Raw genomic sequence first — 26,445 nt, 5'->3', positions numbered from 1 at the left:
TTTCAAGTCTCAGATAAGGTGTTGCAGATTAGTATGAGAAATGAGTAGTAAATTAAATATTTAACAGTATACAATACATTTAACGTGCCAAGAAACGATATAGATAAATTATTCAAATTTTACACATTTCTGTGGATAATAAAACCAAGGCAAATGGCCATTAGTTGACGACCCTATTAGTAAATAAGAGGTAGTTGAACTCTCTCTTTTTCTTTTTGGCGTATCTACCCTCTACTCCTAGGCCATGCCTGCCATTTCTGGCTTACTGGACTTTATTTTACCACGTAGCCGGATAGTCAGTCTTTACTACGAAGGATTAATCCTGGTGGGATTTTAGACAGTTCCTGTCGTCTGAAGACAGGCGCCGCTAACAATACACCGACCGCCGCCGTAGTAGTTGCCGTTGTTGAACTCCTTACGCTCAAAACTGGGGAGTAACTAGGGAAGGCTGGATTCCCTATTCATACCAGAGTTGTACATTAAAGAGAAGAAGAAGATGATGAAAAGAAAATGAAGAAAATGGTAGATCTAAATAACCCTAAGGAATGCTCAATGGGTTATTAGACACATTAGATAACGTCTTCTGGATTCGGAGGAGATCCTGAAATAATCTTTTGAGGAGTATCGGCTTTTGAGCTGTTCCAGTCTTATACACAATAGTGAAGATATCGAATTATAATACATAGAGCGGGTTATTCAAACGATTCCTTCATTATTCTCTTAAACATTCGGCATAAATATACCGTTTAGGCATTGTCTTCTAAGAAATCTTCTTGTCTGTCTAATAACAAAGTGGATGTCTCTTCAGAATTGTTTGATTTCTGAAACTTATAGTTCCCTTTTTTAGTTCCAGTGCAATATCTCAATATCACTTACCTTGCAGAGTTGAGTATTGGATCAAGATCAAAATTTGGATGATCCTCAAGAGATCTGAAGATCCTCCTGTCATTTCTGGCATTCTTTGACCTTTTTTGCAGCTGTAGCAGGAAGGTCAGTTCTGCTTACGGAGGATTGATCCAGATGGGATTTTAGACCAGAGCTGTCGTGTGAAGACCGATGGCGCTTAAAATACACCATTGAGACGCCAAGTCATCAATTCAACTAAAATACACATCTAATGTCATAGTCTGCAACGCATGACTTAACGACAAACCTGGTCGAACGAGTTCACTCAGATAACTCAGAAAAGATAGCAACGAATAATACGCCTAACATCACCTTTAAATATACCCTTACTCTTAAAAGTTCGAAGCACACTCCAAAAAGGTTTATTTAGCACCCCGAATTCCATGCCTACCGCTTTGACCTAATGTTGTTGCTGCGTGCTCGTGCCCAGTGCAACCTTACTGTTTTGTAGTATCGTGTAGCCGTCTCGTACTCTCCGATGTAATCGAATATAACCCACCACTTCCTTCAACAGGTAAAGTTCCAACCCAGTTCCCCAAGCGAACGCCAGTACAAAATAACTCCCAAATTCTCAATCATCTCGTTCGGTAAAACGATGACGAATCGATTTACCACTGCACCCACTGGACAGCCGTATCGAGACGGTATCGTTCCATGCACGGCGGGTGTTACGGGTTGTAAAGAGTTCGTATTTCACCTGTACGAAACACCGCGGTGGGTTGAAAAATTAATCCGTCAATCAGCCTCCGCCAGGCTACTGTGTGTTGTCGAATTCGATGCCAAAGCCAAGGTTCAGGCCAGGGCAACCGATCGTGTGCGGTAGATATTGCAACAAAAGTTGGTCGCCTGATTGCTGGTGTTTTATGTTCCTTCCAGTTCTCTCGGGTGGGGTGGATCTGAACGGGACTGAAAGTATGCGGGCCACTCGAAGAACGAACCCTTTTTTTCTCCTGCGCCTCCAACTCCAATCCAGATCGCCGCTAGGTGTCCATTAAACGGTTGTAACGGCAACCAAATTCATTTGTATGTCCGTTGATTAATTGCCCCTGGTCAAACGGTACACACCCTGTTGCTTCAGCCTGTTATAATTTGAGTACATTGAAATTGAGCTCGGTTTTTTTTGCTTCGTCTAAGTACGAAAGTAGATTTTACAACATTTTCCACGGCAATGAAATATTCTTTGCTTCAAGGATCTTGCTCACCCGGGGGTACTACCTCCTATTACTCGACATGAAACGGGCTGTTGGGCAATAGTGGTGGAACCGGTTAGCTTAGAATAAAAAGCTGAAGGTTGCCAATATTTTGAAGGAACGTAGGGATTGATCTTTCGTTGCTTTCTTTCGTGGCACAGCATCAAAGAATTACACTGTATGAGTCAGCATGCCAATCAAGGTGAAATAGATTTCTTCTCTGCGAGGCATTCCTCCGATATGATTGGGAAAACCAACATCCTAATCCTTCCCTAGTTACTCCGTAGTTTTGAGCCTAAAGCGCACTCTGCGATATCAAGATCACAATTTTTCTGAACATACAAACAACTTCTTTGCTATCAAGAATTCAAACTGGGTGTCCTAGATGGAATTCTCCGGCAATGACCGCTGTCAAACTGTTGTTCAATGTTACAATCGTGTGATTCCCAAGCGGCCCTATTACGGTCGGAGTCTTCGGCAAAGGTTCAACTTCCATCACCCTGCATCCATTGTGACCGTCAACGAATCATAACATATGTCTAGAGGATTCGAACTCCTCAGTGCGATTTGTAGTTTCCTTTTTTTAAAGTATCAGAATAAATAACCTGTAATTTTGAATTTATTAAAAAAAATACATCTTTTAATATAATCCTTAATTTACTTTAGAATGTGAAAAACTCTCCACTTTGGATGACTTTTTACAAATCAATTTCAACTTGCATAGAATGCCTATTTTTTTCTTCGTCAGACGAACTTGGAAAAACTCCACAATGCAAGTGAAATGCCACTTAGATTCCTTCCAAGATCACAAACATTTCTGGTTGTCATCAGCTCCCCAAGCCCAACGTTCCAACAAGTGCCACAGCACAATCTGTTCCCATCGATTGTGCAATGGCCGTGGAACCATTTCGCGCCGGTCTTCGGCCACGAACGTGGTGAAAACAAATCAGCAAATCCCATCCGGCAACCGGCAACGTTTGTAAAGGGATGAGCAATTTTCCACACTTTTCCTACCTCCAAGCGATCGCCGCTCGGGGGCGCCCGCGAACTCTATTCAAATAGGAGCTACAAAACCAACCGATCAGCCAGCACGCTTCAACAACGGTGGGTTGCGTCTGCTTGTGATACGATTGTCCCGCGAACGTTAAAACAAGCGTCACGCTTATCGAAATACGTGCCGGCCATTTGAGAGAAGGTAAAAGGTGTCCCATGCATGCAACCGTTGGCCCCGGTTGCGCAAAATGAACGAAAGCCAGGAATCAGAGAAGACTGCGTCACCCGGTTCGGTTGTTGGTCTCAGAAGACGTCGTTTGATGGTACGCCGTTTGCAAACTTTCGATGTAACCCCGTTCGGGTGCAGTGTGCAACTGTGCCACTGACTCCAGCCCATATTCAAGATGATAGCCATGGATAATTCTTGCGGGCTTGATCCGCGGTATGATAAATGTTCGACCATTGGCTATCAGCAGCTATGCGAAAAACAGACAAGGGTACAGCGCTAAACGTGCAATGTGTCTGTTGACGCTGAGGTTGATGATTTGATAGGACGATTATCATTACAGGTGCAATGCATCCCTTGCTGTTGCTGATGCATGTGAAACAAAACGAAACGACATTATGCAATTGAAGGAGATTTGAGGATGAATGGCCAGCGATTGCATAATTTCCTCAATTCTTATGTTTAACAATTTTCTCAAGGATAGGCAACTCTTTTTCCACATAAATTCTGCATAAATATCAACAACAAGCAATTAATTAATCGTATTACGTTTCTAAAAATATCACCATCTACTAACAACTAATAGGTTTGGTCATCATTGATTTATACATTTGGCATTAGTAGAATACAATTAAAACTGCGAAGATCACTCACAATAATCGTTAAATGTTTGTGAAACACCCTTTAAATCAACGTAGTGCTGTAAAGCAACTTTTTCTTCTTGTTTTAATTAATATACAAAGTTACAGTTACAATAAAATTCAAAAAGCACATCGTTTTAATATTTAAATGCCTATTTTTCAATAATTTCAATCACCTCTGTTCTGTGCTATATCGCTAAAAAAACAATCATAAAATAATCCCACATTGATCATGCAACCCTTTTACGCTATTTAATGCAGTAATTACCATTTGATGTATAAAAACTCACATTTTTCCGATATTCGGTTCAAAACGTTTAATCGATTGTAAAATTCAAATTTTAAATTCAAACAAATGCGATTTTGATTTCATCATACAAACCACCCTGTTTACTCAGCGAACGTGCTCCACTTTACAAGCAGTACACGGTGACGTTTGAAAAGCGCGCCAATGCGTTTGTTTTGATAGTTTTCAGCCAACGTAAACAGTTCCAACGATTTAACTTATATTAGTTTATTAGGATGATTTACAGTCAAGAGTGTGTACTTTTTTGCTTATAACTCATACCCTTGCTTCAGAAAAGCCAATTTTTACTTTTATTTATTATCTTTTATTCACAGCTATGCTCGCTCCATTGACGATGTGCGCACGATTGTGCGGCACGCCAAACTCGACCACAATAATCTCACCAACATTGGCCAGGCAATTTACTATCCTGCGGCGCATGAGGGCCATGATTTAGGCAACATAAAGTTGCTCGAGGTGGATGACCATATACTGGAGGAGATTAAGAACGGCACAGAGATGTGCTTCAAGGGTGCGCTGAACGAGAAGGTTGTGTTCTGCACCGAGTCGCGTACCTACGAGGTGAAAGAAGCGGAAATATCGAACAGCTTGCTGCTGGTGAAGGATTTAAAGCTCGCCCAAGCTACGAGCCGTTCGCCAATTAAAAGCCCCAAAAGTGGTGTCAACACATCCATGGACAGCAGCGTAGAGGAAGAGGATCCAGAAACGATCGAAACGATCGATGAGGTGGAACGGAAGGATGTGGTGAAGATTTTCCACGATTATTTCGAGCTGCGGAGAGTGAAGCCCAAGTATCGTAAAATTATCGATCTGCTTCGTCTGACACGGTACGCGGGTCCGGAAAACGAGCATCTAATCGATCGGTCGTTGCTGTTCCGGTTTAATCAGTTGCTCGATACTGTGCAGTGCAGTAAGGACGAGTTCCAAGAAGGGCTTAAACTATATCGAGCCATTGAGGTTGATGAGCGTGTGCGCATGTTGGATCTAGAGTATGTCGTCCAATTTTAAATTTTCTTCTTTGCTTTCAATGATTGTTCTACATGAGAATTATGTTTCACGCATGTTTACAGATACGAATACCGAGTACTCACGTTGCTACTGTCCGTGGTGTCGGAAAATTCTTGGGAACCCGACGCAATCGACAAAGAAATCACGCTAGAAGCGATGCAGGGCATCATTCCGTACGAGGTAGTGGATGGTATATTCGACGTGTACACCTGCCGTAGTGAACGCATTCCGGACCGGTTCCAGTACCGGGAAGATCTCGTGTGCGCGCTGTTTGCCGAAAAGATCCTACAGCACGGTTTAAAGTTTCACATCGACGAATTCCTTGTCACCTGGCAGGAATCGTTGCCGGAGGGTTTCGAGGCAAATGAGCAGTATCTGCGTGGGATTGGTATTATCGACCGGGAGGGTAGAGTGCCGTGTGTCCGTGGATTGAATGAAGCAGATCTCCCGATGAATCTGCTGGGTCGACTCGATTTGCTGTTCCGAACGAAAGAACGTTGGAACCTGGAACAGATCGAACCGTACATCGAATGCTTCGCAACACCCACGGTAGGTGTTACCTCCATATTGGCCAAATACACGCGGTCGCTGGTCGTGAAGGGTGTTCGAATGTATGTGTCAAAGCATTAGACCGAGAAACAAATGTGCTCGATTGTATGATATGTAAATTTCCCATTTTTTATAATTTTATTACTAAAACAAAAATAATCCTTCTACACGTATCTCTTTATCGTGATTGAAGTTAGTTCCTATTCTTATTTCTTCGCTGCTTTTTCTCAAGTAATCGTTGCTCTTCTGCCTTGCGTACGAGGCTAATGGCGGATTGATTTTTCTCCGTCGGTTGGCTCTTCATAGCATCAATGTTCAACGAAGGGTAGTTCATCTCGATCTGAATATCTACGATCGGTTTGGCAAGCAGTTGGCTTAGCTCTAACCGCTTCGCTCTGAACTGACGCTTTCGCTTCGTTTCTTCGAAACGACGCACCTCCTCCTGCTCACTATCCACCTCTGATTCGCTCTGGAACTCCTTCGCCAGCTGATCCTCCCAGGAACGGGACGCACCTTCACGCCGCTGCTGCAGATCCATTCGCTCGATGTCACGGGCGAGTAAAACGCGGTCCTTCACTTGTCTCATCACCCGCTCGTAGGTGGGATATATCGGCAGATCCTCGGTGCGACCCAGATCCTGGTTGAGCTTGATGTAGTTCCTCACTTCGCCCGGTGCGATTAGCAACACCGTGAGGCCTTCTTTGCTCGCGCGTGCCGTACGTCCCGAACGATGCACATAGTTTTCGGTCGTTTTCGGTACCTGATAGTGGATCACATGGTCCACGTTTGGGATGTCTAAGCCTCGCGCTGCCACATCGGTTGCGATGAGCAGTGCCCGCGGGTTGGCTGTGAAGCGTTCCAGGTTTTTCAACCGCTGGCGCTGTTGCATGCTACCGAAGAGACTAAGCGGCTGACAGTCCAAATAGTCGAACAGGGAAACGAGCCGTTTCACGCAGTCGATCGAGTTGCAGAACACGAGCGTGCGGCCCGGATGTCGCTCGAGAAAGTAGTACAGATAGAAGTCCTTTTGTTCCGCCTGACATAAGATACGCGACTCGGTCAGCGTACGGGCTGTGCCATGATCTTGTGTGAGATCAACGATCTTCGGATTAGTCATACCGATTACTTCGATAAGATTATCCATACGTTGGCCGGGAGTTAGTTTGAACACTTTTTTCGATTTCTTTACATTTTCTAAAGAGAAAGCAAAAGAATGGGTCATAAAAATAGAGAACACGTATGATCGAAATCGCACAAATGAACGTACTTTTCAAATGGTCTGGCATCTCGTGATCCATGGTGAGCGTAGCAGAAAAGATGTAATTGCGCCTCAATTTCTTCGCATCCTCATTTGCATTGATAAGCTCCAACAGTTGCTTCAGCTCTTCAAAATGTCCTTTCTCCAGCATCCGGTCAGTTTCATCAATAACGAGAAATCTAAGAAGAACACTATTAAAACTTCATCCAGATGTACACGCTTCTTCATCGCGCACCTTATATCCCCCACTTTCGAAAGATGATGATTATCGCTCTGTATCAACTCCCACAGTCGACCAGGTGTAGCAATCACAATTTCCGGACACTTGCGTAACAAGCGTTCCTGCTTCACCGCAGCCAATCCGCCGAAAACGGTCGCAATGTTGATGCCAGTGTACTTAGCAACCGCTTTCAAATGGTCATTGATCTGCACCGCTAGTTCGCGTGTCGGCGTTAGTATCAACCCGTACAATGGTTTGTCGGTTTCGGCTTGGACACAGTTCTTCTCCAAAGCTCGACCTTCTTTGGCGAACACCCGCTCATCCTCCTCCGTGATATCCATATCTTCCGGTGGCGGTGTCAACTCGTGCTCGTTCGAATTATCAGAATCCCGTTGCTTAGCTTTCTTCATTGCCATAATCCCTTCCAGCATCGGTATACCGAAGGCGAGAGTTTTACCGCTACCCGTTTCCGCAGCACCTAGTAAATCCCGCCGACCATAAATGGCAACCGGAAGCGATTGGGTCTGGATTTCGGTCGGTACCTTGAAACCCTTATCAGCAAGCGCCCTCACAATAGGTTCCGAAACACCAAGCTGTATCCAAGTCTATATCGGAGAAGACGTTTACAAAATTTAAAGTTCTTTCAAATTTTGTTAAAATACTCACCGCATAATCCGCACTCGAATGAGGTTCTGACCCAGATTTATCCGCCTTGGTGTTATTTTCTTTTGTTTTCTTCTGTGTAATGTTCGCTGACTTTGCCTTAGTTTTCACTGGTGCTTTAGCAGCCTCATTTTGTTTTGATTTTGTTGCTTGTTTCTTCAAATTGGAATCGTTGGAGGAAACAGTAGTGGCGGAATCCTTCACAGTATCCTTTAATTTCTGTGGTGTTTGTTTTGTCGTTGGAGGTTTCAACAGCATTGAAAAGGTTGGAACTGTATCTGCTTCCTGATTTTCATCTGAATCATTTCCGCTCGTATTCGTTTTTTTCGTGACAAGGTTCTTGTTAGTAGCTTTTATCTTTTTCTTCGGATGATCGTCGAATCCAGAATCATCTTCACTAGAATCCACAGCATCTGGTTTAACTACTTTAACTTTCTTTTGTTTCTTTTTGCTTTTAACCCGATTTTTTTCCTCTTCCGAATCACTTTCATCGTCACTGTCTGAAGAATGTTTGCGCTTCGATTTCTTACGTTTGCCATTGAACTCGGCATCTTTATTGTTCTGAAAGTAAACGAAAGTTCCATTGCAGTACGTATCGGACTGTTTAGCATCGTTGGTAAACATAAAAAAGGTAATTACCTTTTTCTTCTCCGTCCGCAAAAAGTCTCCGGAATAGTTTTCCAAAATCTCCAGCCCTACGAACCCACCGAAATCTGCACCTTCGTCGGCAATTACGGGACCGTTCAGTTTCACTGGCTGCCATGATGCGCTCTGGGCTTTCTTACGACCCTGGTACATATGAGCACCTTTTTTGGGATTAAATTTTCGCTGTTTCTGCATGGCTTTTTGATGAATTAGTTGCGATTTTACCGGTAGCGCACGTGCTTTTATCAACGCCGAACCAAAACAAACTGATGTCAAATGATCGAAATGTCAAACAGAAAAAAATCTTATAAAGTACCCAGTCAGACTGTGCGCTCTTAATTTGCCCATTCGAGCAGTTTGCTCCGTCATGCTGCCCAGTGAGCCAAATTTAGTTAAAATATCCTTAAATCACCCCTATTTTATCGAGTAATTTAAGGGTAAATTAAGAGAAAATCTTTCCCTAAGCATGCACCACGAGTAGAATAAATGTTGTTAAACGTTTTTAAAACCCTTTAAAAAGCATCAAAGTATGAAAAACAATGTTTTTTCGATCACGGTGTCATCACGGTGTTTCCGCTACACACGAGCGAATGATACAGCCTCACGAAGCAAACTGCTCGAATGGGTAAATTAGGAGCGCGCAGTCTGACTGGGAACTGAAGGGTAATATAACGAAATTTGGCTGGCTGGGTAGGCCTGCTGTTTACATTGTTGTGTTTTTATTTTCAGTAGCTAAACACTATGTCCAACAACGAAAGTAAGTAAAGTGCGGCGATTAAGAACACATTGTGCTATATACTTGTGGGTCTTTTCCAAAGAACCAGGACTCTCTATCGTAGCGGAAGCTGGCGCATCGCAAAAACCAATGTCCAGCATCAACCGTATCGCAGACACATCCTTGACCCCGTTGCCGCTAAACAGTTCCTGCGATGCCGACTCTGCACGAGGTAAGGATCTTAATATTTGCGACTATATGATTGTACACACCTGTGTAATTCGCTTGTTTCTGCTCCCTTACCGCCAACTCCGTACATTTTTATGACGGCGATTTTAGATGCGCCAAGTATCGAACGAGGTAAGAAATGCTTGCTAACGCAAAACAGAAATTCACCCGTTGATGCACTTCTGATACGTTTTCACGTGTTCCCTCAGCTCCTACTCCATCACCACCAGCTCCTACTTCACCCGTTGCCGTGCCAAGCCGAGGTGCCTTGATAGAAGTTGCCGGCCCGAGTGCAGTGGCTAGCTTGCCAGTATATGAAGAACGAGGTAAGAAGTGTTACACTTTCTAATGCGATATCCTTCCACCTTTAACAATGTAATAAATGATTGTTCGAATTTTTAAGATCCTGACACCCCGATCGTTCGAAGCAATTCCAACCTAGAGATGCAGCTGCGGGAAGCACAACTAACTCTCGAGGAGCTACGGCAATCGAGAGCGAATTTTCTTGATCAAACGAAGAATAAGATAGATTCAGCTCTAAAGGACCATATCTATTCAAGACAAATTATTGACGACTATCGGGCCCAATTTGATTTACTTCCAATCGAGGTTGAGGAACAGTTATTAATTATTGAGGAGGGTTTGGACGCTAATCTGGCAAGCATAAAAGAGGTAGTGCAGTGTTTACAAGATCCGGAACTCCTACATCAGTACAATTGGTGTTACAGTACACTTGCGATTCTCGCGGATTTAATTCAAGCAGGTTGCAAATAATTTTTAATTACCCAAAATAACTCACATCTAAACAAGAAAAATCATATCGTAGAACAACACGAATAATTTCCAAATTCCAAAATCATTCCAAAAAGTTGTGGATTGGGCAGTCTATGAAGTAGTTAAAATACTTTCATGTATGTATTTCAGGCTTGAATTATTAGTTTTTTATGTACTTTATAAACATTAATCAGAGCACTTGTTTTGTATGAACCTGTTTATGACAAATTGAAATAAATATAGCACTTACTTACTTACTTATTACTTACTTTGCCTGCTGCAGGAGTTAAGCCATTTCATTATCCCGACCTTTTCTGCGGACGCATCAACGCCATCAATCCATCTCAACTTCAGCCTACCACTCCTCCACTGTCCATGTCGGCGAGCTAAAAGATTTTTTTTTGACTGGGCCGTCCGGTGTCATTCTCATGACGTGACCAGTCCACCGGAGCCTGGTGAGCCTAATTCTCTGTATGTTCGCAGTACATTTCCACACATACGGGGGTACAAGTCATATAAAAAGGTATTAATTATGAAGACGTAAGACAATACTATTATTTTGTCTAAAAATTGTGTACAATCTAAGAAACTGTAGTAGTGTTGGGTTAATCTGATACAGATTCATGAATCCAAATGAACTTTTGAACAGAATCTTAAGTATTTTAAAGATCCTCCAAGATTCATGGACCAACCAACCAAGGATAGAGCATGACATGGAAGCTCGGTAAGAAGCATAACTTACGTTACTTTATCTAAAATTTCCACCACATATGAATCATGTTCCTTCTATATCTTCACCGTACACCGAACTGTAAACATGTTGTGTTCACATTAATTGCTTCCAACTTAACGCCGAATTGTCACCGATAAACAATAACTCACCGCACGACACTAATCCATCCATATACGTTACTCGTTAAGCAATGTTTACATTCACCTCACGTGCCGCTAGTCGACCGGTTGACCAGGCCACTTCCGCCAGCACGGTAGGTCATTGTCGGACTTTCGACAGCATCATCAGCATCTAAGGACAACCGGTGTCATCTGTCGATATGCACGCGCCTCCCGCAGGTCCGTGACTTTTAAAATCCCCACGACAATATTATGCGCACACGCGTGACACCTACACACCTTGGCTTTGATAGGTACGCAACACGCTATTGCCATGATTTGACCTCATCTGGACACTTCCTTCTGGCAAAATTCACATTGCTTGCAAGTTTTATGTTGCACTTATCGTACATTTACCCGCGCCAGTGCCAGGAGAATGATCTTCAGAACGGTTTTGCAAATCGCATCGAATCGATTCTTAACCCTAGCGCAGCTGAGCACGTGCGTAGTGCGACTACCCGAAAGTGGTGGAATGCAACGAGTGGTGGAAAGCAAACTGAACGTTAAACGAACGATTAAAAAAAAAGCGCACTGACTGCACTGGGGCAGGTTCGTCACCCCACTGCCGGGTGATCAGAACATTTAAGCGAACCCCTTCGAACGTCGCGCACAGTTCGCGACCAACCGAGCGACGATACGCACGCACTTTCAGTTTCGTACCTCCAGCAGACCCTGGCCTGGCATGAGGCTTCTTGTGACCGGCACGGTGCAAGAACTTGTCGTGATAAAGTAACAATTACCCTTTTCTACCCTCGATTGGACCGAACGAACGATAGGAAACGCTGATCTGTGATCGTGCACGAGTGATTTGCAATAAGCCTAGTTTTAGTGCAACATATCTTTAGAGTCGAATGACGTCGAAAGCTGTGATTTAGGGATAAGAGCTACAAAAGTGTTAATTGAGCATAGAGGAATATACCATACGGGTGTGCGTATTTTAGTATTAGAACCGCTCTGCAGTGCAAAAGTGTAACATTATTTGGTGAGTAACATTCACTTGGATTAAAAATGTTGGCAACTGACAACGACGACTTCGACACCACTTCGGAGCGGGGCAAGAATAGTGCACGCTTTACAATGTTCCTTCGCCTAATCGATCGTACGCCTAATCGTGTGTTGCACGTGTATGGACGTCTTTGGACCTCGATTAACGCTACGCACCATGCAAGCTGCATTTTGATTCAGTTCTCTGTGTTTTTTTGCTCCCTTAAACCTCGGAACATTGGTGGATGAGAATGTCAAGTTCAACTAGTTTGCAGTCTAGCCACAAAGTCTAGCCCAATGGATCAGGTGATGAGATAGCCGTATACCTTCTGCTGTCCAAAAACTGTCCCCGATTTATATTAAAATAGATGATGGTTTTGTGCAATAATACTTTATCGTAGTATTTTACAGATAAGTTTACTCCAAACCGTAACAAAATTGCCGCACAACTGTCGCTCTCATTGCGATTGATCAGCAAACACGTCATGTTCGATTGTGCGTTATCAGGTGCAGCCCCGAATGTTGCAAGCGTACTGCGTTACACTATTACCCTTCAGCAAAAAAAAAATGGTTGTTGCGTTACAGGTTTGTTTGCCAACAGCACACACCCATTAGTTGGCCATCGATTTGGGGTTCGATTCGCTAATTTTTTACCCCTTTTTTGCGTCGCATCCAACGGTGACTGCCAAAAACTTCTGACTAAACCGCCAGCGAATGAATTGATCCTCTGCCAATCAATGCTTCTTCGCTTCCACTCCTAGCGTGTGTGTTTGCTTTGGTAGCAAAACTGGACCACCGCGGTGCGCTGAACTAAGCATAATAATCAAGCAGTTCGCGCTTAGCATTTCCTTTCCTGGCCACCGTGAAAAGTGCATATTTGACAGTGACATACTTACGGTTTGTGGAGCAATCCGTTTGCGAGAAGGGAAACACCTGCAGGCGCTTGGTGCAACGTAGTGCGGGGCTTTCGTGGTAAAGAAATATGTATGCTACAGATTGATGAATTCAAACATAACCGTTCTTGGAGAAGTTACCTCCAAGTTCTTGGTTTCCGAAGAAACGTTAAGTTTTATTACTCCCATGGTAGATGCTAAGTAGGGCGTGTTGATAGTCAGACTCAAACGTATATACGTTCCGCAATGTCTTTCCCATTGAATTTAGTATATTGACATTAGTATACAGTGAACCTAAAAAGTATTCGTCTACATGACGAGTTTGACATTGCGACAGCATCGCAGTATGCTGTTTTCGCCGTAATGGTCGAGAGTAGAGTGAACCAAGTATGTTGAATTTACTATAATCAATAAACAAGATAATTCTCACAATTCTTTTTTATGATTAGATCCCCCGTGGCCAAATTTAGGAGGTTTTGAAGGTTCGTATGATTCTCTCATCATTTTATCCCAGCTACTCCTACTTTCTACCTCCTTCTAACCACACTTTTTATAGGAATACTGGGCTTGAAATATACCATTGCCGTTGTTATCCCTTTCTTGAATTTCCAGGCCTTAGCTTAAAAATTCTGGTCCAAGGATTTTACTGGATTATATTTCTGGACAATAAGCGGGCGATTTTGTTCGATTAACGATGTGGAATTAATACTTCGATGTTAGTTTCGCACCGTTTTGGTAGCCCAGAAGGGTTCTGTCCAAATGTCTTTCAATTTCAGAAGTTGATTTGCACTAATTATGCCGGTCTTTGACAAGTTTTCTTGCTTGATGGCTACGTTTTTTTAGTCATTTTGGGCCTCAATGACTCATAGCCCTCGCGGATACAACCGGAACAATGAAAAATCTAGCGACATGTGCTCTACTAACTAGCAGCTAGGTATCAACCAAGTTAGCTCATGACAGCGTGGATATTAATTACGTGGAGTTGCGTCAAAAGTCATTTAGATGAATACTTTTTGTGCATGTATAACGTAAAAGTTTAAATTTTTAGTTCTGTCATTATACTTTCAACGAAAATTATAAATTGTTTGTCCAGATATCAAACCCCATCTTTAGTTGTACAGGCCCTTAAAACATCCCTAATTTGCCTTTTTTGTGTGAAATATTCTGGTGGACGAATACATTTTAGTTTAACTGTAAATAGTAAATTAGAGACACATATCGTTGATATACACCGTTCAAAGAGCCTAACATCTCCAGAGTCTTACGGTTACTCTTGCATATAAGATCTCCCTAATTTATGCGTATGCTAATTTGATCAAACACCTCAAAAAAAAAGCACAAGCATCTTCCCATTCATTCGCACGGTAGCACTCTCGATGCCAGAAATCGCTAAACTCCGTCCAGCGGCTACTACGTCGCGGCACATTGCGATTGGAGCTAATTAACCTCGCTGTGCCACCCCGCATCTGTCGCATGCCCACAACGCTTCTCCGAAAGTGGTAGCCGAAAACAAAATTGTAAAACATTCATCCCAAATAGACATGTTAAATGAAATTGCCGCCGGGGGGTGGCTAACATTGGGGAAACATTGGAAGGTACTGCAAAAACTGACGATCGGTAATTTCGTTTCCTTCCTTTCCACTCTTTTGGGCGAACCTGTTTTTGTACCACCTTCCGAAAATGAAGGAAATGTGTCCTCCAGATCAGCGAAGACATACATGCCGAATCGCTGCAGGGCTTCGAACCACTGATCGCGCTGACATTGCCTGGCGCACTGATATGGACACAGTGCAGCAAAAAAAGGTGTCTCCCATGCTTTTTTTTGCACATATCCTCGCCTAATAGTAACACACACCCAGAAATGCTTTCATTATAATGTGTGCCATGAACGAGCGGCAAACGAAAATTCATTCCTACAAACCACTGCAACGAGCTTTTGAACCCTTCCATTCCGTTCAAATTATGATGTTCAGCTTCAGCAAAGTAGCGAACAAATTCACGCTGACCAAAACTGGTTCCCCATTGATCGATCGAAAGCAGCCGTGAAGCAGCGATGTAAACGCTGTATAATGTGTGTAGCATTAAATCACCATTATTCTTCCATGTGTTCCTCATTGTCATCAGCTGTCTATCATTATTAACCTTCTACCGCGTACAATAGAGAAAGAGAAAGAGAGCGATAGGGAGGGTTACTGGACGAGCCTCCAGTAGTAGCCTCCAATGTCTCCGGTATGGATGCAATCCTTTTCGACTGGAAAAACGAAAGGAAACCAAGCAAAACAGTCTCCTGCATATGTGAAGTATATCTAACCTCCCTGAGGCTAAGTTCAAGGATCGCGTGTTCCAACCTCCATTACATTTTCCGTTGCTTTTTGAACTTGAGCAAGAGAACTGCTGGAACTGCTCTGCCGCATCAATGACCACAACAAAAAAAACCTGATTTGATACGTCCTTCAGTATCGGCCGGATGGAAACTGGTTCGGACTGGATCGCCCATTGAGATAGATCATGATCACGGTTCTGTGCGGGATGGACGTTCGCTCCCTTTTTCGGTGGCTATGTCTGGAGAACTGTTCTCATGGGGTCATATTCTTACCCCACTGCCTGCCTGCTGTACTGAGCAACCATGTTAAGGTCAGCTAATCTAGCTATCGATCAGTATCTATGCTCCAATTTCACTTATCACATGGCGCCTCACGGCACTCATTGCCCAATCCTCATTATGCGAAGCTCCAAATTTCTTGGCTGATATGCTCACCGCTGCTCGCACGTTATCACAAACTAAAACCTAAAGCTATCACTCTGCCTTCTGTCATCTCTCCCTTTTCGTACACCGGACACCGGACAAGGTTGACGCAGCGCCCCATTCACAACCTCAATTGATGGGCGATCGAAATTGAAATCCAATCGGAAGGCAGGGAACGAATTGCGGAAAAATAAATTGTGGACGCTTGCGCTATCACACCTTTGTGTCTTCCATGCGGCCGTAATTCAATAAGTCCCGTGACTCTCGGACGACTATCGGAATTTCCTCGATAAGATACCCCCGAAGGGGACGGGATCCACCCTTGGACTAGCGAGTAGCACAAATCCGCTGGTGCTTTAGCAACAATAAGCCACCCGTAAATTGTTCAATTGTTTTATTCCCACACGCCGTTCCGTTCGTTCAACAGGGAGCTCCATTGCTCGCAATCGACACACACCTATCTTATCAGCAAGCAGTTCAAAAAATCGAGTGAGAAACGGTGTATGGCAAGGCAACAAATACCCTAAAAAGCTTTACACACTTGCGTTTTGTGTGAAACCCGTCCCTACAACCACGACGATCATGATCGGCACCATTCATTCAAACAATGTGCGCTAAAATTGTGCTAATTAATCACAGACAGCTGTTTGTGGGGTTTGTGTTATCGGCATGCGATGCGATTGAACATGATCGATTCCAGGTTTCTGTGCACATGATATCATCATTTATGGTTTCGAAATGTTTTGTCAATATTATTCAACATCTTCCAAGCCATGCTAAACGTTTCAAGCTTAAGGATCGACACTTCGGAAGTCCAGATTACATGGAAACGATATAGTCTTAAGAATGTCAAAATGATTTCACTCAAACGAGCGTATATCGAAACCCAACCAGTGAGAGATGACTGTAGGCTAATAACTTTGCTTCTGGCAGAATTCATTCATCATTCAATCTCCTTACTCATATTCACATCTGTGTCGATGATCCTATCTAATGATTCATACATCTCTCAACAAAATCGTTCCCTATCACATGACAGTAATTGTGCGTTGTTATCAAATTTGCCTTCCTCGAGGTTCCCTTTTTAGCAAGTTATGATAATGTGTTCCGATTCTCAGAAAAAGCAACAATCTGTTGAGGTACTTTGCATACTATTTTTGGCACAGTTTAACAGATTTGTCTTTTGCCTCGCCGAGAAGTTCTGTTCAGCGCCACACCATTGACTAGGCACGCAACCTGGTGACACAACGAAAACCAACTGTACAGCTGTTTGTGTCGTCTACATGTTTTGCTTACTGCATCCAAGACAAACAACGACAGCAGGGGTTTTTTTAAAGTTACATTTTAACGGTTCATCGTCGCATTATCGACCATATATTGGCTGAGGAGAGTACTCAAGGTTTTCTCAAGGCATTTCCTCCTTGTCTTTTGCCTTATTCCGGGCATGCTCGGGCATTGTGATCGTGTGTTGTGCTATTGTAGCTATTGTGGGTGAAGGTGTTCTATTGGTTGCTGTGGATCGTCCGTGTCAGTGTTCCGACAATTAGGCTACTTGGATTTGGTTCTATCGTTGTGTGTGGTGGAATGTGTTTTCCTTGGTAGTCCTTGGTTTCCTTCCCGGTGGTAATATGGTTCCGATCGCGATCGTTGATCGGGCTAGGACTGCAACAAAATAGACAATAAATAGATACAGACTGGACAAAACAGAACATCCTGTCTAGTCTGCCTTCCTTTTGCAGCTTTGGTGCTGTCCTGAAAGGCGACTGTCACTACAAAAAAACTTTCATTTACAAGGACCACACAACGAATAATAAAAGATGGAGTATGAAAGGATTCACGTGAGAATAAGGATGGGATTCAACGGAGAAGGCCACTGTCCTTGGCGAAGCGGAAGATAAGCCTCGTGTATCTCAGGTCTCTGCCATCCAAAACATCTCGTTCTGGTGTATCCGAGAGTCTACCGATATCCACGACTGCACTCTTCAAGGAGGCGGTCTGGCGTTTTCGAATTCCACGCAGTACAATGTAAGATGGTCCACATCATGAAATCCGTCCCCACAGCCACACACTTTTGCCTCAGCCAGATTAATACGCTGTAGATGTGCATCCAATCCGAAATGATTCAACATCAGTCGGGACATAATTCGAATGCCATCGAGACAGGAAAAGTTGCTGTAGAGAGCATAGGAACTCTTAGTAAGAGATGGATCGATTGTAAAAAAAACACCTTCTCTGACGCCTGTTTTGGCCATTGAATCTGTTTTCTAATTACGGAAATTTCAAAGCAAAAGATTAGCGATATTCTAAACATCTGAAAATATGAAGGTGATCCGGGGTACTCAACCTTAAACACGGAACATGGATGCCTCAGTTTGAAGAATGCTTCGGTGGTCTCACTAAAAAACACCGAAGCCAGTGCCCTCCATAGAAGATGACCCATCAGTGTAAAACTGGTTCATTTTGTCAATATGGCCGTACTTATTCACAAAAATGCCTCGAACGCACGACAGCAGGGTATAGGCGAGCCTAAAATTATTCCATCCCGCTAACAGTGGGACTTTCAACTGTGGATCACTGGTGGGTTTTTGACATTGAAGTGGAAACAGATGGACGTCAATGCTCCCGGTGTCCCGATAGTGTCAGTAATCTCTGGCTAAGTAGTCATGCATGGTAAATCTTTCCCCCACTTGAGAAGAAACACCCACGTATTGACACATTTCCCCGATCGACAGGCGATCTTACAATACTCGTAGAACTTTTCGAAAGATATATCCAAAAAATTCCAATAATTCTAGGATATACTCAAAGGAGGTGTGACTTAAATTAGCATTCCTATTATTCACGCACCAGTTATTTACAATCGATCGATTTTATTCCTCTCGGCTCAGCCCCGGCCTGTTGTTCTCACTTTAAATGTGAAGTGGTCGGACAAGTCCCACTCGAACGGTTCCAAGGTACATTCTTACCGCGCCGTCACAACAGCAGAATTTCACCGTCATCAACAAGTGGGGGGGGGGGAGCTGGTTGAATTGTTGCGAAAAATAAATTACAAACGCACACACACGCAGCAACATTGAAGCCTACCATCGCTGCAGACGATCAAAATCAGTGACGTAGAAGGACACGCAGGGTGCAACAATCAGACCAGGTAGCCGGTACAACTTTGGAGGGGGTGGAAATGCTAGCAATCCGTCAGCGTGACATATCGGCAGGAGATAACACACGACCGATGTGGTTTATTGTCCAATTGGTTTCCAATTACTATCAGCTATTTGATACGCTCCTGGGCGATAAATCGTGCACAGTCGCGGACGATCGCTTCACCGGTACACTACGGCACTTGAACTGAGGTACTACTTCGTTCGAGCTTGATCGTGGATTTATTCGGTAGCGGTCCTCACATTACGTGTCTGGAACAGGACGACAGTGAAGAGGCAGGACCTCGGCGTGCGAAGTGTAATTTAGGCTACTACTGTGCTATTCTCCACATAGCTCATAGACGTTGCGTTCTTTGTTTCTTGTGTTTTTTTATCAGTGCAAAACATTGACCACAGCAACGACTCAACATGGGAGACGAAAAAGTGAAAGTGGATCCGTCGGGGCCATCCGCACCGGAATACACTGCAGGCGACTTCAACTCCACGTAAGTATTGTGCGTTAGAATTTCTTGCGGTTGCTCTTATTCTTCGGCCCGGTCATTTAGTACACATGGCAACACACAGGACTTATCACTAGGGAAGAGTAGTTATCGTACTTGAATTCAAGAATATGTGAAAAATTCCACAAATCCTCAAATTTATCCAAATTTCCATTAGTAATCCCTCAACTGTCATTGAATGCTTGTTTCTGTGTCACTTTTCAATTTATTACCAATATCGATTGACACAGTATTGGCCATAAATCGGGTTATCTTGGCTGATCAATCAATTAAACCATAAACGAGGAAGACTCAATTTGACGTCCGTCCATTGCGCCATCAATAACGATAGCTACTAGAACAGTATGGCAGCAGTAGCATTGTCAATATTGCTTCTCATTTAGCAGAGTGTTGTAAACTACCTGCTTGTCATAAAGATAGCACATCCATTCACATTCAATACATCAAATTGAATACGTCTCACGACAACGCATCGAGCGATATTTACATGCGACTATTTAATATCTACTAATTATCAATTCCAGCACCAAACTAGCCGACTCGCAGATCATCTCCGATGCGGAATACAATCCCTTCGAGCATCGACAAATCGAGAAGCCAAACAGTACGGCCGGTTCGCTGATTCACCTGCTGAAGAGTTCCCTCGGTACGGGCATTCTGGCCATGCCGGTGGCGTTCAAAAATGCCGGCCTACTGTTCGGTGCCATCGGTACCGTCGTTATTGGGCTGATCTGTACACACTGCGTGCATATACTGGTAAGTGCATGGGGTAGACTTAATACAGGGAAGAGCTCCGAGATGCGCAGCACGGGTCATTGTGTAGAACAGTTGCTATTGTCACTCCGCCGTATCGCAAAACGCGACCCGTGCCGGAGATGAGATCGTGTATGATTGATTTTTGGTGGTCAGTTTTGTTGTTGTTGTTGTTGCTGCGAGTCATCAAATCGGCCGTGATACAATCACGGGCAAGGAAATGAGTCGTTGTGCAACAGTGAGGAAATGTGAGTCATCTGATGCGCCCGACACGTTGGCACGTGGAGTCGTTTTGGATGTAAATTCATAATTGCGCCAAACAATCATCCATTCAATTTTGTTTAGATCATACATCGGTAACAAGCGCAGTAGCAAACAATGGATGGCGCTTAAACGTTTATTTCGACTTCAAGGCATAGAGTTCATCTTTATATGAGTTTGACTTGAAATAATAGTTCTTACAAGATACCTAACGTCAAAGATTCCAAGAATTTCAATATTTCAGAATATATCCTCATATCCTTATCAATCAATGATTCATCTGCAACAAAAACATTGTAATAGCCAGTGTAGTAGCTTGCTTTGCTGGCACCTGCAAGTATCTTCCATCTATTCCCTTTCGTCGAATGTTGCGGACGATGCACCGCCAGCACCGTAATGTAGTTAGCCTTCAAAAGCTCGAGAGTTTCATTGGCTTTTGGGTTGTAGCGAGCCTCGCAAGTTCAAGTGTACGATCTTGGACGTTCATTCCTGCACTGTGTACGCCTCTTTCTCGTGCCCTTTTCAAGGTGATCCTTACGGTGCTTCTGAGGGTTCCATTGGTTTCGTTTATCACAGCCCAAGAATAAGCCGCTAGCTGTTTTATGCATGCATCGAAGATGCTTCAGTGCGGAAGTAAACTACAGAATTAAAAAAAAACCGGCCCTGTCAGCTGACAGGAACACTAACCCCCCGTTTTAGAGGCAACGACCCTTTGCAGGGGGGGAAACGGATGTTGCAACGGTGCAACAGCCACAGTAAAGATGCGATCGATACCGTGATAATTTATACTACCCGCTACTAATCCACTGACAATTAACGATGCTAACCACAGCTAACGATGACGTTTATGTTTGTCCTTCCACTATCTAACGCAGTTGGTTTCGCGCGTGTGTCGCGTTTGCCGCGATAAGGGTTAATGAACGATGGAACGGTATGCTTTATCGGGAACTAGGCGTCAATAGGATGATTTACCTGCTCCGCATGATTTATGCCTTCCGTGCCGGTGCGTGTTTGCAGATGAAGCGCTTGAAAACAATATTGCGATACCGCAGCGGTGTCATAATTAATAATGTCATTATTTATCGTTCCACTCATAGGCTTGAAGAAGATTGTATTGTGTTTACCTTTCCGCTGTGAGGGAAAATTAATCGATTAGTTATCAACGCGGTGTTGGTCATTAAAATCGCTACTACCACTACCTCCAAAACTACCACTGCTACTTGTGCTACTATTTGTTTACAATCGAAACAATTCATCATAAAAACAGAACCATTGAAGACTAACTCGTCTAATCTTTATTGCGTTTCCTAACGCCACAAGTTCCCCACTGACAACTAATCAAAACGACAGACAATTTCTAATCAACATCATTGAGGCATTTCTATTATCTGTTTTTTATCAACAATCTCTATCTTAACAACTCTATTGTCGTAAATATTCCACTAAGAAACACTACATAAAACAGAGATAGTGAGAAGCCTAATGAAACGTTTTCCATACGATGCTCTACTATCCATTCATTGTTTTGCGCCCGAAGACTAAAAGACTGACGGTGGACTGTCGAAGGATGTCTCAACTTTTAAAATAATGTTTAATATTTGCATGACTTCGCAGAGCGAGAAAAACTTTCAACGATTTGAATAAATACATAAAATATCCCTTCATTGTATGGTGCATTCGGTTATGCTTCAACATTTCCAATTATCTGCTTGAATTAAGGCCGATTTAATTCGCCCAAAAACTCGTTTTCATCCCGACAGTTCCAAAGGTTTCATGAATTTAATTTAAAAATAAAACAACTTCCCACATTGTACCAATATCGACCTCTTCATACGAACTTCTCTTTGTGAAACTCATTAAACAACATCAACATGATACAATCGAATCGTGAAACCATAAACGATCGCTGCAACCTTCGGCGGGAACGTGCTGTCCGTATTTTTGTTTTGCTTCCGGAAATGAAACTACAGCTCGTATTTATGGACCCATAAGCCGTCCCATAAGTCCCACACTCGACAATACTGTGTCACTGAAACACTAGCCCAGCAGACTTCCGCTCCTCAGCGTACTTCCCATGATCTAGACACACCGTAATGCTGTTACTAATGCTAATTACTAATTCCTGTGTTCCTTATGTTACAGGTGAGAACATCCCACATGATCTGTCAAAGAACAAGGATACCGGTGCTTGGATTTGCCGAAACAGCGGAACGTGTCTTCCAGTATGGACCACCAAAGCTACGACCTCTGGCCGGCTTCTCAAAGTGAGTACCCGCTAAATCCCGCCTTCAGGGTCGGGGTTTTCTTGCAAGTGCGCCAACCCATCGGCAACTCTCACTAGCCACCGCAAAACAATCGCTCCATCGCGACGTGATGATAAGCATTTTAATTAATTACACAACCGATATGCATATGAATGATGATCCACGACCGACTTCCCAGTCTGTTTGTTTACACGGTCGCCGGGCGGTACGCGTACATGTGTGTCACTGTGGCGCATCTTAACGCACGCCCCATTGGATCTTCTGCTGGTGAATGCCACGGGCGTTTACATAGACCTTCTGTTGTTGACCGACAAATTCGTTTACCCAAACCAAATAAGTTTTGCTACGTATGTGAGGGGTTGGCATAGAAAATGCGACCCTGCACCCTGCTATCAAGGTCAGCATATCAAATTACCAGCATGATCACCGAAACGATCGGGCCGATCTACTGTGCTCGATCCGTGCAAATGAATCGCCTGCAATAAAAAAAAACCGGTCGCAACGTATTAATCGCATCCTTCGATTTGTTTGGGTTATTTAAAGGTCCTCATTGACGTAACTAATCGAAATCTTCCCCCCCATTATTGTGTGAATTCGCAGAGCCTTCGTGGACTATGCGCTGATGGCAACGTACTTCAGTGCCGGGTGCGTGTACATCGTCTTCATCGCAACGTCCTTCCATGACGTTATCAACCACGAAACTGGAAATGATTGGAGCGTGCGGATCTACATCTTACTGACGATGATACCGATCCTGCTGATCGGACAGATCCGGGAACTTAAGTACCTGGTACCGTTCTCGGCACTCGCCAACCTGTTCATCGTGGTCACGTTCGGTATCACGCTGTACTACATCTTCAAGGATTCGCTGGAGTTTGACGATAAGCCAATGTTTGCTTCATTCGGCACGCTGCCACTGTTTTTCAGGTATGACTCGCCGTCCTCTTTATAGCCATCTTTACGAGTTCTGCTAACCGTTCCACAATGTGTTCTTCTAATTCTGCAGTACCGTCATTTTCGCCATGGAAGGTATCGGTGTAGTTATGCCGGTTGAAAACTCCATGGCCAAGCCGCAACACTTCCTCGGATGTCCTGGCGTACTGAATACGGCGATGGGCACTGTGATCGTGCTGTACGCCGTGATTGGATTCTTTGGCTACGTGCGTTTCGGAGACGAGTCCAAGGGTAGCGTGACCCTCAATCTTCCCCTGGAGGACTCGTAAGTTTACTGTCAAACTAAACTGCTGAAGATGCATTTGCCCCCAAATAAACCTTTTCTGTTTTGTTTCGCCACAGGCTGGCCGTAGCGGCACAGATTCTAATCGCCCTCGCTATCCTGTTCACCTTCGGCCTACAATTCTACGTGCCCATGGATATTCTGTGGCGCAAGATTCACGACAAAATACCAAAGAACAAGCACATGATCTCGCAGATTGCGCTCCGCTCCGGTATCATGATTCTGATGGGTGGTGTCGGACTGGCCGTGCCCGAGCTCGAACCATTCATCGGTCTAGTCGGTGCCGTTTTCTTCTCTAGCCTCGGCCTGTTTGTACCGTGTGTCGTCGAAACCGTATTCCTCTGGCCGAACGAACTAGGCAAATTCCGCTGGGTGCTCATCAAGAACGTCATCTTCGGCGCGTTCTCGATCTTTGCGCTTGTGGCGGGTGCGTACGTCAGCATAAAGGACATCATCGAGCTCTACACCGACGACGACGATCACACGGAGTAGAGCGATCGTATGCGGAGGGACGGAAACAAAATGGAACAAATGGAACGCTAGAAACGAACCAACTGCGGAACAAACAGTATACACAGTACTCACACACAGTGCGGAGCACACTGTGAAAGGGTACGACGAGGTAGAGAATAGGCATTTATATTACGATTGTGACACTTATCGTTGTGTATCTTAAATTAAGATACAAATCGAATAGTAACGCCGCAGCACATTTGCAACGGTAACACACGCGTCCCGTTTGGTCATTTATGCAAAACGGAAAACAAATGCTCTGCGAACAAACGGCATCGATTTCTATTTATGTTTGATGTGCATTTTTTTTCTGCTATTAATACTTACTAGCCATAGGATAAATACTGTTTTGTGTGAAAATAAATCTGTTGACAATAATGTGCGCTTCCGTTGTGTTTGTGTACCGAGCTGTTAGTAAATTATAGCACCATGAATGAAACTGTATTGCACAGCAGAGTTGTTTCAATCCCCCCTCAGGATTGCTCTTAATTTCAAATTGAATTGGATCAAAACACTTACCATGAAAAGAAATTGATTCTCAGACGGATTTCTAGCCCCATAACATATCAGCTAGTGATAGTACACCTCGCCAAGCTCCGGTGGGCTGGTCATGTCATGAGTATGACACCGGACGACCCAGCCTGTAAAGTTCTTGTAAGTCGACCACATGGACAGAGGAGGCTTAAAGTTGAAATGGAGTGATGGCGTTGATGCGTCCGCCAGAAAGGCCTGGATGGAACCATCGGGCACCGACCAGCCGAGGAGGTAACTAGTCACCCAGCACCGTTTGTATTTTGTAGCAATCCCACTATGCACATGTAACATTTAACATCGTTATCATTTAATTTGTAACGGCCACTACCAACACAGTAAGGCAATTGGTTTCAAGACGCTGTTCAAGCTGCATGCGTCACTCCGAACTGAAGAAGTTTTACAAACTAAAATCTTTTCGTATTCGCCCGATCATTTTTGATTTGACTTCTTTTGTGTCTTCTCTCATCTTAAAAAAGGGCCAGAGTGCCAGGTAGTAATCTTAGAAAACGCGCCGATAGTAGAAATCACCCTAAAGCGCAACAGAATCTAAAGATATGAAATTCAACGACAAATGATCGACCCCTCGGTCCCTCAAACGGTGAAACAATTGTGCAAACAGTGAAGAAGTACCCCTTCCTTGTTTGTTAAGACCAATCGCATGTGGCTACCCCAGAAGGGGCAACTTCTAACAATTACTTCGAAAATGGTTAATTATAACGTTTGAACGAAGACCACCAACCCTCCTAATGGCATTTGGAGTTTGGAAAAGAAACAAATCACATTACTTTGAGGCCAGCATGGAGTGACATTTAGAAGCCAATTTCATGAAAAATGTGCAAACATTTATATTTTGGGTGGTGTTAGTTAAGGTTAAGGCCAGATGGCGAAAAGCCGGCCTAAACATCTTAGCAGCATTTTTTATGAATTTAACATTAAACATAGGAGTCAAGCAAACTTTACTGCATTCAATTATCTGTACTAGTTTGTTTTCATTGTCGTTCGAAATTTGTCGCTATTTTCCTTTCTAATTAAGTTTCCTACCGGTCCATAACGACTATACTACACGTGCTACTCACGGTTAATGAATGATGAGGATAATCGTCATTCACACTGTGTAGCTAACGCCGGATCAGTTTTGTTCAATTTTGTCGTCGCAAACATTTAGTTACGGCTCTTATGGTACACCCAATCAACACTTTCCAATGCTTATCAAGCGGGGAGTCTGCCATTATTGATGGAGTACTGTTCGATGAATAAATAGAATTCCCTTCTAAAACCGGTACGAAGTATTCCACCAGCGAAATACGAACGCAATACACATTCAACTTCATAGCTGGTACACACCTACAATCGCAGTATAATTGAACAAGTACACTCACAGGCCCTAC

General features: G+C 43.6%; 4 protein-coding genes across 5 annotated transcripts; 3 read left to right on the top strand and 1 right to left on the bottom strand.

The window, feature by feature from the left end:
- The first annotated feature begins 4,478 nt into the window (after positions 1–4,478).
- LOC128309379 (sister chromatid cohesion protein DCC1) lies at positions 4,479–5,979 on the top strand. The gene is made up of 3 exons (XM_053045749.1): positions 4,479–4,495; positions 4,578–5,252; positions 5,334–5,979. Exons 1-3 carry the CDS (start codon positions 4,479–4,481, stop codon positions 5,899–5,901), a joined length of 1,260 nt encoding a protein of 419 aa, XP_052901709.1. The 3' UTR covers positions 5,902–5,979.
- LOC128309378 (ATP-dependent RNA helicase ddx24) lies at positions 5,924–8,853 on the bottom strand. The gene is made up of 5 exons (XM_053045748.1): positions 8,601–8,853; positions 7,965–8,522; positions 7,314–7,903; positions 7,088–7,257; positions 5,924–7,014 (listed from the first exon to the last, which is right to left on the bottom strand). Exons 1-5 carry the CDS (start codon positions 8,799–8,801, stop codon positions 6,014–6,016), a joined length of 2,520 nt encoding a protein of 839 aa, XP_052901708.1. The 5' UTR covers positions 8,802–8,853; the 3' UTR covers positions 5,924–6,013.
- A 403-nt stretch (positions 8,854–9,256) lies between these two features.
- On the top strand, positions 9,257–10,574 carry LOC128298266 (uncharacterized). Of its 2 annotated transcripts, XM_053034011.1 has the most exons (4): positions 9,257–9,363; positions 9,425–9,553; positions 9,780–9,875; positions 9,953–10,574. In XM_053034011.1, the coding sequence occupies exons 1-4, from the start codon at positions 9,348–9,350 to the stop codon at positions 10,321–10,323; spliced, it is 612 nt and encodes a 203-aa protein (XP_052889971.1). In that variant the 5' UTR covers positions 9,257–9,347; the 3' UTR covers positions 10,324–10,574. The 2 variants fall into 2 exon arrangements, with proteins under 2 accessions (XP_052889971.1, XP_052889973.1); XM_053034013.1 differs by lacking the exons at positions 9,257–9,363; positions 9,425–9,553 and adding an exon at positions 9,632–9,681 and having other exon boundaries at positions 9,759–9,875.
- An 8,829-nt stretch (positions 10,575–19,403) lies between these two features.
- Positions 19,404–24,740, top strand: LOC128298312 (proton-coupled amino acid transporter-like protein pathetic). The gene is made up of 6 exons (XM_053034062.1): positions 19,404–19,480; positions 20,020–20,251; positions 22,652–22,773; positions 23,374–23,700; positions 23,780–23,992; positions 24,070–24,740. The coding sequence occupies exons 1-6, from the start codon at positions 19,404–19,406 to the stop codon at positions 24,500–24,502; spliced, it is 1,404 nt and encodes a 467-aa protein (XP_052890022.1). The 3' UTR covers positions 24,503–24,740.
- The last annotated feature ends 1,705 nt before the right edge of the window (positions 24,741–26,445 follow it).

Source organism: Anopheles moucheti, chromosome 2 (genome assembly GCF_943734755.1).
Source record: "Anopheles moucheti chromosome 2, idAnoMoucSN_F20_07, whole genome shotgun sequence".
Classification (NCBI taxonomy): Eukaryota; Metazoa; Arthropoda; class Insecta; order Diptera; family Culicidae; genus Anopheles; species Anopheles moucheti.
The sequence above is the reverse complement of the archived record's forward strand: the minus strand, read 5'-3'. Positions and strand labels throughout refer to the sequence as shown.

What these genes read in the sequence shown, in the direction of transcription:
- LOC128298312 (XM_053034062.1), top strand. Translation starts at nt 19,404, where the DNA reads ATGGGAGACGAAAAAGTGAAAGTGGATCCGTCGGGGCCATCCGCACCG. An exon ending in GCAGGCGACTTCAACTCCAC is followed by an intron (nt 19,481 to 20,019) that starts GTAAGTATTGTG and finishes TATCAATTCCAG; the next exon opens with CACCAAACTAGCCGACTCGC. An exon ending in ACGCTGCCACTGTTTTTCAG is followed by an intron (nt 23,701 to 23,779) that starts GTATGACTCGCC and finishes CTAATTCTGCAG; the next exon opens with TACCGTCATTTTCGCCATGG.
- LOC128309379 (XM_053045749.1), top strand. An exon ending in GTGCGCATGTTGGATCTAGA is followed by an intron (nt 5,253 to 5,333) that starts GTATGTCGTCCA and finishes GCATGTTTACAG; the next exon opens with ATACGAATACCGAGTACTCA.
- LOC128309378 (XM_053045748.1), bottom strand. Translation starts at nt 8,801, where the DNA reads ATGCAGAAACAGCGAAAATTTAATCCCAAAAAAGGTGCTCATATGTAC. An exon ending in TCGAAAGTGGGGGATATAAG is followed by an intron (nt 7,258 to 7,313) that starts GTGCGCGATGAA and finishes TGTTCTTCTTAG; the next exon opens with ATTTCTCGTTATTGATGAAA. An exon ending in GATGCCAGACCATTTGAAAA is followed by an intron (nt 7,015 to 7,087) that starts GTACGTTCATTT and finishes CTTTCTCTTTAG; the next exon opens with AAAATGTAAAGAAATCGAAA.
- LOC128298266 (XM_053034011.1), top strand. An exon ending in CGATGCCGACTCTGCACGAG is followed by an intron (nt 9,554 to 9,779) that starts GTAAGGATCTTA and finishes CATCACCACCAG; the next exon opens with CTCCTACTTCACCCGTTGCC. An exon ending in GCCAGTATATGAAGAACGAG is followed by an intron (nt 9,876 to 9,952) that starts GTAAGAAGTGTT and finishes CGAATTTTTAAG; the next exon opens with ATCCTGACACCCCGATCGTT.